Source organism: Podarcis tiliguerta (genome assembly GCF_965153285.1).
Source record: "Podarcis tiliguerta genome assembly, chromosome: 8".
NCBI lineage: Eukaryota > Metazoa > Chordata > Lepidosauria > Squamata > Lacertidae > Podarcis > Podarcis tiliguerta.
Genome location: NC_139541.1, coordinates 54,160,155 through 54,174,987, shown reverse-complemented (window position 1 = coordinate 54,174,987; position 14,833 = coordinate 54,160,155). Strand labels below are relative to the sequence as shown.

Sequence of the window (14,833 nt, the reverse complement as noted above, 5' to 3'; positions counted from 1 at the left end):
TTTGCAGAGCAGAGCTGGAATATTAATTCCTGCCGTCAAAGCAAGGTCTGCACTTAAGGAGGTCTGCAGTTTAAACCTACCACAAACTCATCTAAATGGGGCTTGAAAGAGAGGTGAGTGAGGCGGTTGCTCTGCTTCGCAGGAAGGAGCAGGAACAGCTGACCCCAATGGAAGGGAAAGGAAATGGCACTCAGCAGCATCCCAGTTAACATTTGGCTGGGAGGACACAACAACATTAGAAACATCTGTAAAGAGAAGTTCTTTTAAACCTGTATCTCATGCTAGTGAAGGGTTGGCCTGTGAGCCAATCTAAGGCAGAGCCCAGGGAATTAGCAAGGAATCACACACACACAATTTCCCACCTTCAACAAAAGCCATAGCTACTGATGGTGCCAAGGTTAGAATTAGCCTGGTTTGGTTTGCTGGCTTGCTTGCTTGCTTGCTTGCTTGATTAATGTAACACCTTTTCCTCTAAGGCGCTCAAGGTGGCACACATGGTTCTTTCCCTCCTCATTTAATCATTCCACCAGACATTTCCCAAATGCAGTGATCAGGAACCACAGGTGGGGGCTATAGTCTTCACTTGTTGGTGGCTAACTCAGACCCTGCACCCACCCCTAGGCTCAGACCAGAACTTTTGCCACTTGGTCAAAGAAACAACTTGGAAACTCTTGGATTAAAATCAGCTCCACTATTCTTTTTGACTTTGACTTCGCCCTGACTGGTTTCACTCCTCATTCCAACCACCCTCATTTAATTTCCACAACTACCACGTTTAGAGCAGGCTTCCTCAACTGCGGCCCTCCAGATGTTTTTGGCCTACAACTCCCATGATCCTTAGCTAGCAGGACCAGTGGTCAGGGATGCTGGGAACTGTAGTCTCAAAACATCTGGAGGGCCGAAATTAAGGAAGCCTGGTTTAGACGGAGAGGCAGTGCCTAGCACAGCTTTGTGGCAATGTGGGGATCCAAACCCTGGTCTCCTGGGCCTAGTGTGACATTCTAACCACTACCCCACAGCAGCTTTCAAATACGAATTTGTCTGGAACTTGTCTCAATCAGCTGTATTGCAACTTGAATGCCATTCCCCTCAAAAGTTCTCATTTGGCTTGGAATGTTAAATGAGATTCTGCATATGCTCAGCCAGCAGTCAATGGACCAGGCACTTAAAGCTAGCTTGTATTGATTGCTGTGGAACTACATGAGCTAGTTAAATGGCATGTGATTTATAAAACAAGGCTCTGCTGCATGAATAAGCAAACTGGGTGTGCGTGTCTGGGGCAGGGTGCTGAACCATCCACATTCACTGCATGATCAACCATACATGTGGCCCCAAACCACAATTCCCTGGAAGCAACTTGATGGTACACGTGGACCCAGCACCATCACCACACATGATCAGTTAGGAAAGAGCTCCAGGAAAGCTGGTGAGCTTTTTCTGAATGTAAATAGAGAATGATTGAAAATGCTGAGCCATCTCTAATCACAGCCAATGCTGATACCAGCTGCAACATTTCTTTAAGGCACACATACAGATGTGCACTATCAGAAGGAAAATACAGAGGCTGAAACATTGGGGCTTCCAGGCAGGTCTATATCCAAAGCTGTTTGCATTTTGTGGCTAGTCATTGGCTGTTGCTTACATTTTTGTATTGCCTTCTATTGGATCACAATCCATTTTCTCATTCCACAAAGTATGAATCAAAAATCGTAACAGAGTCACATAAATATTTTGATTAAAAACTGCACATTTCAAAAGTTCACAAACAACATATTCTAGTTCTTTTATTTCCTAATTTTTTATTTCCTTCTGTTCTCACGATTTCACCTGATGCTTCTTCCATCCTAACAGCTATTAATAAATTAATTACCATTTCATGATACTCTGCTGTCAAGAGTACCTCTTGCACATCCCCAAAGGATTACATTTTTGTGTGTGTCTGTGGCTATGGGACATAAATAGTCACAACAATGAGCAGTTGCTTGAGGCAGGTCCCATCTGCGCTGTACATTTAAAGCAGTACAATACCACTTCAAACAGTCAGACTCAGGATGATCCTCTGCAAGGCTACACACCAGCATCCCCCAAACTGGAGCCCTCTTGGACTACAGCTCCCATTAGCCTCAGTATCCTATGGCTGTACTGGCTGAGGCTGATGGCTTATAGTCCAAAACAGCTGGAGGGCCCTAGCTTAGTGAAGGCTGCTCTACACTTTCAACGTTTCTGTTTGGTAGGAACAGTTGCTCCCTTACCTTTGTCTAATGCCGACCTGTATTGCTTGCAGGGTCCACTGGGGACCTTTTAGAGAAACACAACAGACTAATTCCATCCCCCCTCCCAGGGGCCTCTTATGGCAGAAATGGCAGCTCCAAAGAGAACAGAGCCTGGAGCAGCAGCTGCTTAAAATATCTGTCCCACGATACAGCTGTTATTTCAGGGAAGTGGCACTAATTGTAATTGCTTATCTATTAATTTATTATAATTCTTTCTTGCTCTCTCCCCCTCCCACACACTCCTTCTTCATCTTCACCTCCAGGCTTGTACTTGTGTGCAAAAAAAAAAAAAAGTTCACAAGACTCAGCTGGGCCTGATTAATAGGAGGTTATCTGAGAGTTGCAAGAAGCTGTTGCAAATAGATAACGGTGGCAGCAGTAATTAAAATGTCTTTTCATTTTGGTGGAAGGATGGAATGTTAAAAAAATTTAATGTGGATGTTTCCAGGCATGTGTTCGGGGAGCGGGGTATCTGGTTCTGTGACGGAGTCTGAGGGTGGGTGGAGCATCATTCTTGCTAATACTAAGCAGGTCTGGGGGTCTGTCCAGGACCTGGATGGGAGGCAATCCAGGAAGGAATTCCAGGTGTGTGGCCTTGAGTTCCATGACAACAGGAGAGGAGTTTATTAAAGAAATGAAGAGAGGAGAGAGCAAGATGGCAGACAGACAGTGGGCTTGCTCTGCACACTTCAAAACTGAGCCTTCTGTGTTATTTGCCCACTCCTATGGAAGGGAGACCACCCGGGACGTGGGTGGCGCTGTGGGTTAAAGCCTCAGTGCCTAGGACTTGCTGATCGAAAGGTCGGCAGTTCGAATCCCCGTGGCGGGGTGCGCTCCCGTCGTTCGGTCCCAGCGCCTGCCAACCTAGCAGTTCGAAAGCACCTTCGGGTGCAAGTAGATAAATAGGGACCGCTTACCAGCGGGAAGGTAAACGGCGTTCCGTGTGCTGCGCTGGCTCGCCAGATGCAGCTTGTCACGCTGGCCACGTGACCCGGAAGTGTCTGCGGACAGCGCTATCTCCCGGCCTATAGAGTGAGATGAGCGCACAACCCTAGAGTCTGGCAAGACTGGCCCATACGGGCAGGGGTACCTTTACCTTTACCTTTATAGAAGGAAGCTGGGTGAGTTTAGCTTGGAGAAGAGACAAGTGAGAGGTGATATCTGAATGTCTGCCATATGAAGGATTAAGCAAGCTTGTTTTCTGCTGCTCCAGGGGGTAGTACCTGAATCAATGGACACATGTTATGATAAAGAAGATTCCAACCCAACATTAGGAATACTTTTCTGGTGGTAAGAGCTAGTCACCCTCCTGCGTTCCTCATAAGGCTTGGTTTCCTGACCTTTGGTCATCTTGGTTGCCCTCCTCTACACACCTTCCAGCTTGTCAATATCCTTCTTAAATTGTGGTGCTCAGATCTGGACACAGGACTCCAGGTGGGGTCTGACCAAGGCAGAAAAGAGCAGTGCTATTAATTCCTTTGATATGGACACTACTGCTCTTTTCTCTCTTTTTAAAAAATGGTTCTTCCTAACTCTAACTTAGCTGGTGCAGTTTGAGCCAGAGAGCCAGAGAGCAGGTAACCTTTGTGGATACTAATAAAGGGCAGTAAGGCAGGTGTGTGGTTGAGATACTTTACCAGTGTGGTGAAGATAAAGTGGTAGTACTCCGTCATCATTCCCATTGCCATGGCCTGAGAAGAAAGCAAATGAAAGGTGAATTAAAAATACAGCATGTGAATTTGTAACAGAAAGAATGAGCCCACAGAGCCTTGCAGGAAATAGGTTTAGCAGCTTCAGTGGCTGACTTGGGTACCTTGGTACCCCATGCGAGGCCAAAATTTGACACACACACTCATGCTACCTTCCCAGAGGCAGGTAAGGAGGTGCCAGGCTTTGGGAAGGAGGTGCTGCCTTACCAAAGGAGGGTAAGGAGGCACTGGGCTTTGTGAAGGAGGCTGGGAAAGCATTGACTAGGCTTTGGGAAGAAGGCAGGAGGACTCTAGGACCCATCAGAGTCTCATGCCTCCATCCCAAAGCCCAGTGCCTCACTTACTGAGCTTTGAGGTGGCACCCCCTGGCTCATTGCCCAGTGCATGCGCACTGCTTGCACAGCCCAAAGTCTACCTCTGGAAGCTTTAACACTTTGGTGTCTGGGAATGCAATGTCTCAAGGCCCAAGGCAACCAATGAGTCCCCCTTTGTCTCAGGGCATTCAATGCTGGGACTCACAGCAACAGAACCCTAAAAACCTTGACCCCCCACTTGTTGGCAATCCAACCTCCCAGGTTTGACTACTGACTCACTCACAAGAACATAAGAAGAGCCTGGTGGATCAGGCCAATGGCCCATCTAGCCCAGCATCCTATTCTAACAGTGGCCAACCAGGTGTCCCAAAGGGAAACCCACAAGCAGGATTCAAGCACAAGAGCACTTTCCCAGCAACTGGTATTCAGAAGCATTGCTGCCTCCAGCTGTGGAGGCAAAGCACAGTCATAGTGGCTAGTAGCTGTTGATAGCCCTCTCCTCCATGAATTTGTCTAATTCTCTTTTAAAGCCACTCAAGCTGGTGGCCATCACGGCCTCCTGTGGGAGCGAATTCTATACTTTATGCACTGTGTGAAAATGTCCTGAATCTTCCAGCCTTCAGCTTCATTGGATGTCCACGAGTTCAGGCTGAACTTAGTTGTCAGCTCCTCTGTCAGGCCTGCCTATATCCTAGATTTGTGAACAAGTGTGGTCCTCCTGGGTGCTAGATTCCACTTTCCTGAGAATTTCAACTTCCTTTTAAAATGCTTCTAGCAGAAAGTGTTTCACCTCTGGGCATGAGTAAGTGCCTTGATGAGTCATTTGCCCCAGCAGTGCACTCTGTGGATTCACTGTTCAGAATTCACTGTTCAATTAAAATAGATGCTTTGCTAGGTTTATTTAATGATTCCCAGGAACAGTTTTATATATTATGTTTCAATAGCAGCTGCCAGAATGGAGAGAGCTAAACAATGGAAAACCCTAAATCACCTTTGCCAACCTGGCACCCTCCAGATGTCTTGGACATCAACTCCCATCAACTCCAGCCAGCACTGCCATACGATGCCAGGGCTTATGGGAGTTGTAGTTCAACACATCTTGGGGGGGGGGGGGGACCAAATTGGCAAAGTCTGCCCTAGATGAATGTTGCAATTCAATTTGCAAAGATCTGGAAAATAGCTTGGGCGGGAAGCAATGAGCAGATCAGAGTCAGCTCACAGGGAAATTATTAAGTGCTTTCTGGAAACGTGGTTACCGTTTGTCACATAGGTCAATAAAGGAGGGTCCCAAACCCAGCCCCCATTCCCACACATGTCTGTTGGGAGTGATGTCTTCACCTGATTTATAACACAACTATTCTGTTAAATGCTTCCTGGACAAGCTATTATCTTTGAGGCAGACATGAAGAATGAAAATTGAACTCTTCACTATTTGTTTAACATTTGTTGTTGATGCTGTAATGTACCTTTACAGACTATCTATCTATCTATCTTACTGGATTCTCTGGTTTGTCCTGCCAGCTGTGGTCTTGCTCAAGGGCTACAGTTCTGGCACAAGGTCAGTTTGAAATAAATAAGCCCCAAGAGGTGCTGCCTGATAGACACACCTGAATTAGCCTAGCTACTTAAAGATGTGCTATGGAGACCAGCTCATGGATTTTGTTTTATACTCTCTCCCTTTCCAACACATTTTTTCTGATCTAAGATGACTGCAAAGGTACAAAGTCTATATATACATATATACAACCCCCCCCCAATAAATCCCAAGCTTCATAGAAAGTGTGATGAAAGGAAAGGAGCTTTCAACTTGTTAGATCTGAATTAGCTTTGATTCCCTCTGTTTTGTGTGGGCCTTTAACATGCACCCTCACACACACAGCTGATTAAGTAATAAACAACCAGGAGTGGACCCCTCAGTCGTCAGAAGGAGGATTGCATTCAGTGCTTGGAAACTCTAATTAGAAATATTTCAATGGTCAAATTAAATTGCAGAGGTAAGTGTGTGGTTGGGAGTTGGAGAGGGTGACCGGGGATGGGAACAAAAGCTGTTCTCCTGTATTTGTCAATGACATCAAATCAATTAGTACAAATTGAAAGTGCCTGGCAGGTTGCAGAAAATGCTGCCTATATAGCCTGGGAAGGAACATTGCTGCTGGCACCCACAAGAAGATTCAGCGTTTCCAAGGAGGAGAGGGATGGAGCTTAATGGGTGGATTGGAATCAAGATCCATCACTGCAGTGGCTAGCAAGAAAAGGTTGCTGCAGAAAAGCCCCCAAATGCAGCACATCTATGGCACTGTTGATGATTTGTGCAGCAGAGGATGGACAAGCCACCATCTGACGATGGTGGTGCTGACAGACTCATTTTAAAGAAACCTCAGTGACTGCTTGTGAAATCATGCAGTTTTATTCTTAAAGAAGCTACAACAGAATGTTTCTGGATCAGCACACCCCAGATCCGGTCAGAACTAGGGGCAGGGGGGGTGTGTGTGCTGGAAGGGGTCCAGGATAGAAGAGGGTGGCTGAGGGTTGCCAAGAGCCTTGGGAGGAGTTCCCATGTAATATGACAATAGCCTACTGGATCAGGCCAAAGGCCCATTTTGTCCAGTATCCTCTTCTCACAGTGGCCAACCAAACACCTCTGATAAACCTGCAAATCGGACCTGAGCACAAAAGCACTCAGGTCTTTCTTGTCGTTTCAAGCAACTGGTATTCAGATGCATTGCTGCCTTCCACCATGAAGGCAGTGCATAGCGTCTATCATGGCTAGTAGTCACTGATAGCCTTTTCCTCTATGAATTTACCAAATCCTCTTTCAAAGCAACCCAAGTTGGCAGCCATCACGGCCTCCTGTGGGAGTGAGTTCCATAGTTTAACTCAGTGCTGTGTGAAGAAGTCCTTTCTTTTATCTGTCCTGAATCTTCCAACATTCAGCTTCGTTGGAATGTCCATGAGTTCTAGTATTATGAGAGAGGGAGGAAAACTTTTCTCTATCCACTTTCTCCAGGCCATGCATAATTTTATAAACTTATTTTATGAGAAGCTGGTAAAATGTGGGCTGGATGAGGTAATTGTTAGGTGGATTTGCAGCTGGTTGACTGACCGAACCCAAAGAGTACACATTAATGGTTCCCCGTCATCCTGGGAGGAAAGTGACAAGTGGGGTGCCACAGGGTTCTGGCTGTCCTGGACCCGTTGTTGTTTAACGCCTTTGGATGAAGGAATTGAGGGGATGCTCATGAGATTTGCAGATGGCACCAAACTGGGAGGGATAGCTAATGCCACAGAAGACAGAATCGGAATTCAAGATGACCTTAACAGATTGGAGGACTTTTGCCCAAACCAGTAAAATGAATGTCAAAAGGGACAAATGCAGGGCTCTACATTTATGCAGGAAGAACCAGCTGCACAAATATAATATGGCATCTAGAGTGCTAGTAGTATGTGTGAAAAGGATCTAGCTTAACAGGAATCAGCTTTGATGAGTCAACAGTGTGATGCAGCAGCAAAAGAAGCTAATGCCATTCCTGGCTGCATCAACAGAGGTATTGTGTCTCAGTCAAGGGAACTAATAGTACCGCTCTATTCTATCTTGCTCAGACCACACCTGGAATACTATGTTCAGTTCTGGGCACCAACATTTTAGAAGAATATTGACAAGCTGGGACATGTGCAGATGGTGGCCAAGATGGTCAAGGGTCTGGAAACCAAGCCTTATGATGAATGGTTGAGGGAGTTGGGGTATGTTTAGCTTGGAGAAGAGGAGACTAAGAGGTGATAAGATAGCCACCTTCAAATATCTAAAGGGCTGGCACATGAAAGATGGAGTAAGCTTGCTTTCTGCTGCTTCAGAGGGCAAGAGCTGAGCCAATGGATTCAACTTATAAGAAGGAAGTCTCCAACTAAGCATGAGAAAGACCTTTCTGGTGGTAAGAGCTGTTTTAGAGTGGAGTGGGCTCCCTTGGAAGGTGATCGAAGGATGTTTTTAAGCAGGGGTTGGATGGCCATCTGTCAGGGATGCTTTAGTTGTGATTCCTGCATTGCAAAGAGTTGGACTAGATGACCCTTGATATTCTTTTCAGCTCTACAATTTTATGATTCTATGAGTGCTAAAGGACAAGGCTGTTGGCTGTTGGAAACTGACAGTTGATATGGGCAGAGGAGGAGACAGACTGAAGGGGGAAATCTGGAGATGGCAAGAATGGGGGGGGGGGGGATAAAGGGAGGCATGAAGATTGTCAGAAGAGCGGAAACACTCTTGCTTAGCCTTGCTGGGCTGAGAGTTCCAGCTGAGAGGCTGAAAATGGTGCACAGAGGCCCAAGAGGCAGCAGCAGCAGCATTGATGCTGGCACTCCAGGCATTGATTCAGCCAACCCCCACCCTCTCCTGATGCAGGTTTATTGTAAGCCAAGTTCCCAGATTGCTTCTGCTAAGTGGAAAGGCAGGAGCCAGGGTGTTAGCCTGGTGAAGGGTCCCTCCACAACCACACACAGTCCTCTCTCCTTTTGCCATACCTCTGAACTGCTGTCACTGAAAGCAGGTGTTGGAGGATGCTATGATTTCCAGCCTGACTGACAGCATCCTCCCCCTCCCATCCCGCCACTCTCTAGCCAGAGGGCCTCCTGGTTTTGTGCTGCTTCTGCTGAAATTACTAGGGCAGAATTTTGCTTGGAGGGACAATGGAGCAGTTTGCAGAGAAGTAGGAAACTGGGGACACTGGGAGGGAGGGAGGGAGGGAGGGAGGGAGGGAGGGAGGGAGGGAAACCACAAAGCACAGCAGAGAGTCTGCTATACCTCTGTTTTCCTTTCCATCCTTTATCTGACCAGGATGTCACTGCTGGTGGGGGCAAGACCCAAGAGGTCTGATTTCTGAATCAGTGATGCAGAGGGAAGGGACCAGCCATATGACTCTAACATGCGCTGAAGTGTCAGCTGACTACACTGAGGCTAATCTGGGCATGGGGTGAGCTGGTCATGCACGGTTAGACTTGTTCAGCATGCATCTCTCTTTAAAGAGGCCACTCACGGCCAGCTCCAGAGAGCCTTTATGAAGGTGCAGTCCTGTAACATCTGCACACATCACTGAATTGGGACTCAGGAGTAAGAGATGGGGTTTGATGCCTCTGACATTACTCCTCAGTATATCAGTAAGGTGAGCTAGGATAGGAACAGAAAGACCAAAACTCTGGTGGTGGGGATTCCAAATGCCACCTTGGCTGAATTGGTGGCTATTATTACTATTACTATTATTTTTTATTGCATTTATATCCCACCTTTTTCTCCAAGAAGCTCAAGGTATCCTATATGGTTCTCCCCCTGCTCATCTAATCCACACAACAACCCTGTGAGGTAGGTGAGGCTGAGAGTCAGTGACTGGCCCAAGGTCACCCAAGGAGCTTCAGGGCGAAGTGGGAATTTGAACCCTGGTCTCGAGCTCCCTGGAGAAAAAAGGTGGGATATAAATGCAATAAATTAATAAAATGTCAAAATGAAGAAGTAGCTCCCTCCCTCCTGTAAAATAGCTCATAGTTCCAAATGAATGCTACATTTGGGGGATTTCCCCAAGCCGTCTGCACATGCTCAAGAGCACCCTAGCTATCCTATAAGTGAAAAATAATAATAATCCATGCACTATCAGCTTGTTCTGTGGAGAAGAGGCAGAAGGAGCCACTGCCTTGAAAAGACATAAACTAGCAGGCGCTGCAGGATATATCAATGCAAACACATTAAAGTGCCACTTTGCAGTATCTTCCAATTTGTGTGGAGCCACAGGCAAGCTCTGCACATTCCCCAACTGCCTGTGTCCTGGAAGAACCACACAGGATTTTCCCAGGCTGTGCTGCACCTCCCCCTGCTCCCTCTCCCCACCCCTCAGATTCCTCCCGTCATGAATGGAGCAGACGGGCACAATGAACGATAATAGAACTGCCTAATAAAGGAAGAGTGCCCAGCACAGACGGCACATGAATATCAGAGGAGGCAGGAGATGTCAGTTCTGCTCACCCATTTGCAGAATGATCCCTCCCGGGCCCAAATCTCACAGTAATTTTGGAGCAGCAGCACAGAGTTGCAGAAGAAGGGATGTCACCAAAGGCCCAGCCAGGCCATTCGGGAAACAGCTGACCTCAAGCATTATGCTCTCTTTTGTGTGGCAAGACCCTGAAAGATTCTGCCCTGTACATTAATAGTTTTAACAGAGTAACAGCAAGCAAACAATTTCCCTCCCCTGGGTCTTTGCCCACCCTCCAGACAGAATTCAGATGTTTGAATTAAAGTACATCTTAGCTGAGCCTTGAATCCAAAGATTTGGCTGGTTGTTTTGAACCCAGCTCCCTGCCTCCCATGACTGAGGCCTTATCCACACTTACCTTTTGCCTCTCTCTTTCAAGGCACAGGTCCACATTTTAAAGCTGTGTGTCCAAGCGCTCTTTAAAGCTGAATTGGAGCAAACAGCAATTTGGGTTTTCTGCAGGTTACCATTTCTCTGATTGAGCTTTAAAGAGCAAGTTTTCTCAGGGAAAGCTCTGGTGCAAAAAAGAGAGTCCATCTCATTTTCATTGTATGTAAAGTTAAAGCTGTTTGTCTGCAGACAGCTTTCTGAGTTACGTGGCCAGCATGACTAAACTGCTTCTGGTGCAACGGAACACCATAATGGAAACCAGCGCCCATAGAAATGCCTTTTACCTTCCTGCCGCAGAGGTACCTATTTATTTACTTGCACTGGCATGCTTTCAAACTGCTAGGTTGGCAGGAGCTGGGACAGAGCAACGGGAGCTCACCCTGTCGCAGAGATTTGAACCATTCACCTTCTGATCAGCAAGTCCAAGAGGCTCAGTGGTTTAGACCACAGCGCCACCTGCATCCCTTAATTGTATGTTAGCCACTTTGGGAGCCATTCTGGTTGAAAAATGGGGTACTAAGGCTTGAAAGAAAGTAATCTGGTTGGCCACTGCAAGAACAGGATACTGGTCCAGATGGTATGATCCAGCAGGGCTCTTCTTAGGGTTGTTGTGTGTTTTTTTTAACTGTTTATCACTCATGTTCACCCCTGTTCTTTTATACCGCCCTCCTCCTTTGTATTGACCCATGTAGTGAACTGGCTTGTCCTAGCCCCACCCACCCAGGCTCTGGACACCACATAATACTGGCATTCTCTAAGGCAGCAGATCCCAAACTCTGCCCCCACTCAACAAAAAACACTTGGAATTTCCGAGGGTCTTAGCAGACCACTGAATAGTGTTGCAATTGCAATGCACAGTGCAAGATGCTTCATGGTTTTTAATTGCAGATGGTCTGCCTGAATGGAGCTCTTAGATCACAGCCTGGGAGCACCTGCCCAGAAGCACCCCCACCCACCCGATGGACCCACCTGCTTGAGGATGTGGACAGCCATGGTGTGGGTGCAATCAAAGATGATCCGGAACTCCCGGCCCCGCTTCATTTCCTTGAGCAAGGGGCGCGTGTCATCTGTGTCGAGGGGTAGCTGGCGGATTTTCAAGCGGATGTTGTATCTCGACGGGGCCATGATCAGTTCTTGCAGACGGATGAGGCCTTGGAGAGAGCATGGACAACCACAAAACACCAGATACGGTTGAAGACAGGTTTCAAGCCCAGGCAGCGACCCATCTCCAGAAAGCAAAGCTAATGGCTGCACCATCTTGGGTAATGGTGAAGGACCTGTAGAAGCTCCAAAGGAGAGGAACTTCTCCCCATTATGGTGCTACTTTTAACTAGAAACCCACTTGTGAGGGGATCCTTTCCCTTGTCCCCCCCACACCTTAACAGTATTTTACAGATCAGTCAGTAGAAGGCCCCATATCTTCTCCTGCCCCCTTGCCAAGACCACAGAGGTAAGACCACTTTGTGGTGGTGGCTGAATCAGTAGCTCCCTCGGCTAGTCCACTTGTAGGGAAAATTGGATGGGGTTCAACCTCCACTCCTCAAAGTAGAGTTTTAAAGGGCATGTGGGAATCAGCTGGAAAGGGGGTGCCACAAATACACAAGTGCTCAGAGCATCACCCCCCCCAAATGGTCATAAGCTGAGGCCCCTTCCCCCTGGAATGTTAGGTGTTTACACAGAAGTATCCAAGGGGTCCAGGTGGTAAGCAAACTTGTATGTCACCCCACCTGTGGAGTCTCCCCTGACATGAAAGCCTGCTTTTTGGTGTTTTCACATTGCTGGCATACAGAGTATACTCTTCCTAGTGGCTTCAACAACTCAACCATTTGAATTATCCCTTTGGAGTTTAAAATCCCTTTAGGTAACCTTGAAACATCTCAAGCTCATAGCAGCATCCTCTGGATTCGGCATCAGCACCACACATCTCATGGTGGAAAACCTCTCTGTGCACAGAGCCACAGTCAGCCACCTTCTCAAGGTCAAGTGGAATTGAAACTTTTGACAAATTGACTTCTTAGGGGTAATTAATTCCATTATGGAAAAGCATTGGCCTGCTGCTCGCAATTATGATATTGCAGGAGCCAGAAACTCTCTGCCTTAAAAAACAACAAGACAAACCAACAAAATACTTTCCAACTGACGCAACACGTCACTCTGGATGGGGAGACTGAATTGAAACACATACATATTCAGAGCTGTGTGCTTGTGTCTCTAACACAAGGAAGGGAGGATGTCCTTGTGAGTGTGAATGAGCAGCCATTCTGAGTTGTAAGGGTGCCCTGATTATACTCTTCCCAGAGATATCTGTGTTGTGTTCATTGAACAGGTATTCACTGAGGGTAACACTAGATGCTTTGCATACATAATTTATTAATTTGTTTTAGTATATTTCTGGGCCGCCTTTCCAGATAATACCCATCCAAGATGGATTGCAACAATAAAGACTATAAAAAGAGGAAATTGACAAGGCAAAAGCTGAAGCCATTAGATGCCACCAAAAAATAAGAGTCAAGAAAGTATACTTAGACAGCCAATAAAACAAGCTGCAGTAACCACAGGTTCCAGCCCAGTTGAGGTATCTAGTTCAATCCAAGCACAACCATCTAAAAGATTTCAGCTCCTGGGAATGGAAAACTATGTTGCTTGGGACCTTGGAAAGTGACCATCAGGCAGCCCAGACAAAAGGGGGGCTAGAAAGACTAGCAGCCTGTCTTCAATTAGGACTTCTTCATATACACATTTGGAAAGATGGCGTATGATAAGCCATTTTCCCAAGAGCGACAGGCTGCACGAAGTGTGTGGGGTGTGGGACATTTTTTTTTACCAGAGAATGACAGAGTGCATGCAAAAAAATAAAATAAAAATGGATAGTCCTATCAAGAGCCAAACAACTCATTTGTGATTGTCAAGACTTCACAGGCTAGACTGCACATCCTTTGGTGAGATTCTGTATCAGCCTCTTCCCAAACATGGTGTCCTCTCAAGATGCTATGGACTGTAGCATGGCGATGCTGGATGGAGCCGATGGGGCCTGTAGTTCAACAGATCTTGAGGGCATCAGGTTGGGGAAGGCTGGTCTATATTCTGCAGCAAACAGCAGATTGTGAAGACTTGGCTTTATGCAGGAAGTTTTTGGTGGAATATTTTTCTTTCTTTGTTGACTTGGCTTCAAATTTTTGATGCCTGCTTTGGAATTTTATTTTTATGCTTTGGTTGTTGTGACTAGGTTCAATTAGGTGGTTCTTTGTTTTTATATGATTTGCTATCTGATTGGTTAGCTGTGGTGAGCAAGCTGAGAGAAATAAAATAACATTCTGGCCACTATGAAGTGACTTAGAAAATGTCCGAAGATGAATAACTGGGTCAATTTTCCATTTTCATGTCAATGCCTCCCAACGTATGATGACTCCCATATTTCTCGAAGACCACTGTGTGGTCCAGAGGCTTCTGCAACATAACAAGGGCCCTTTGTCCCCATCAGAGCCAATCCAATGGGCTCCCACTAACCCTGCTTACCTGTACTGTCATCATACACCACAGTGGCTGATCTCCATTTCAGGTACTGTACAAGGTCCAAGATAGCATGGCTGAGAGAGGCATAGTCCGGGTAAAGGTTGACATAGAAAGTGTCTTTGTTATCCAAAGGGTGATGCTTCCACCGCAGCTGGATGTGGGGGACCTCCAGTGCGTTGCAAATGGACTGGACGGCGTTGGTGCAGGAACCCTGGGAAGGCCCGAATATTGCTACAACACCAAGCGCCAGCTGGTCACAGGCTGGAATGGAAAGGGATCGAGTCCATCAGTCACACCAAGGCAGAAAGGAAGAAACAACCAGAGGAAATCAAGAAAGACGCTGGCCCGAGTCAAAGGCCAATTTGCACAATTAGGCAGCTTGCAAGATTAAGAATCTGCGCTTTCAGCATACAATGCAGTGTCAGGAGATTGCCTCCCTAATTCACTGAGCCAGCAACTCAGCCCACCTGAGGATCTTATTATTCATACCACCACAGACCATGATGCTTATGTCAAAGGCCATGCCTCCCTCCCACATGCTAATAGGCTGAGCTACAGAAAGGCACACATCTCACTTGTAATGTATTGTATTGTAATGTTTGAAGCAGCCCTGACCAGTCATA

The 14,833-nt window shown here is 46.6% G+C and overlaps 1 protein-coding gene across 1 annotated transcript in view; it reads right to left on the bottom strand.

The window, feature by feature from the left end:
* Positions 1-14,833, bottom strand: part of GRIK3 (glutamate ionotropic receptor kainate type subunit 3) — a 187,690-nt gene that overhangs the window by 48,483 nt on the left and 124,374 nt on the right. The window contains exons 3-5 of the mRNA XM_083452852.1: positions 14,214-14,471; positions 11,667-11,848; positions 3,911-3,964 (exon numbers count right to left, since the gene is read on the bottom strand). Of these exons, the coding sequence (XP_083308978.1) occupies positions 3,911-3,964; positions 11,667-11,848; positions 14,214-14,471 (494 nt within the window). The remainder of the gene's footprint in view (positions 1-3,910; positions 3,965-11,666; positions 11,849-14,213; positions 14,472-14,833) is intronic.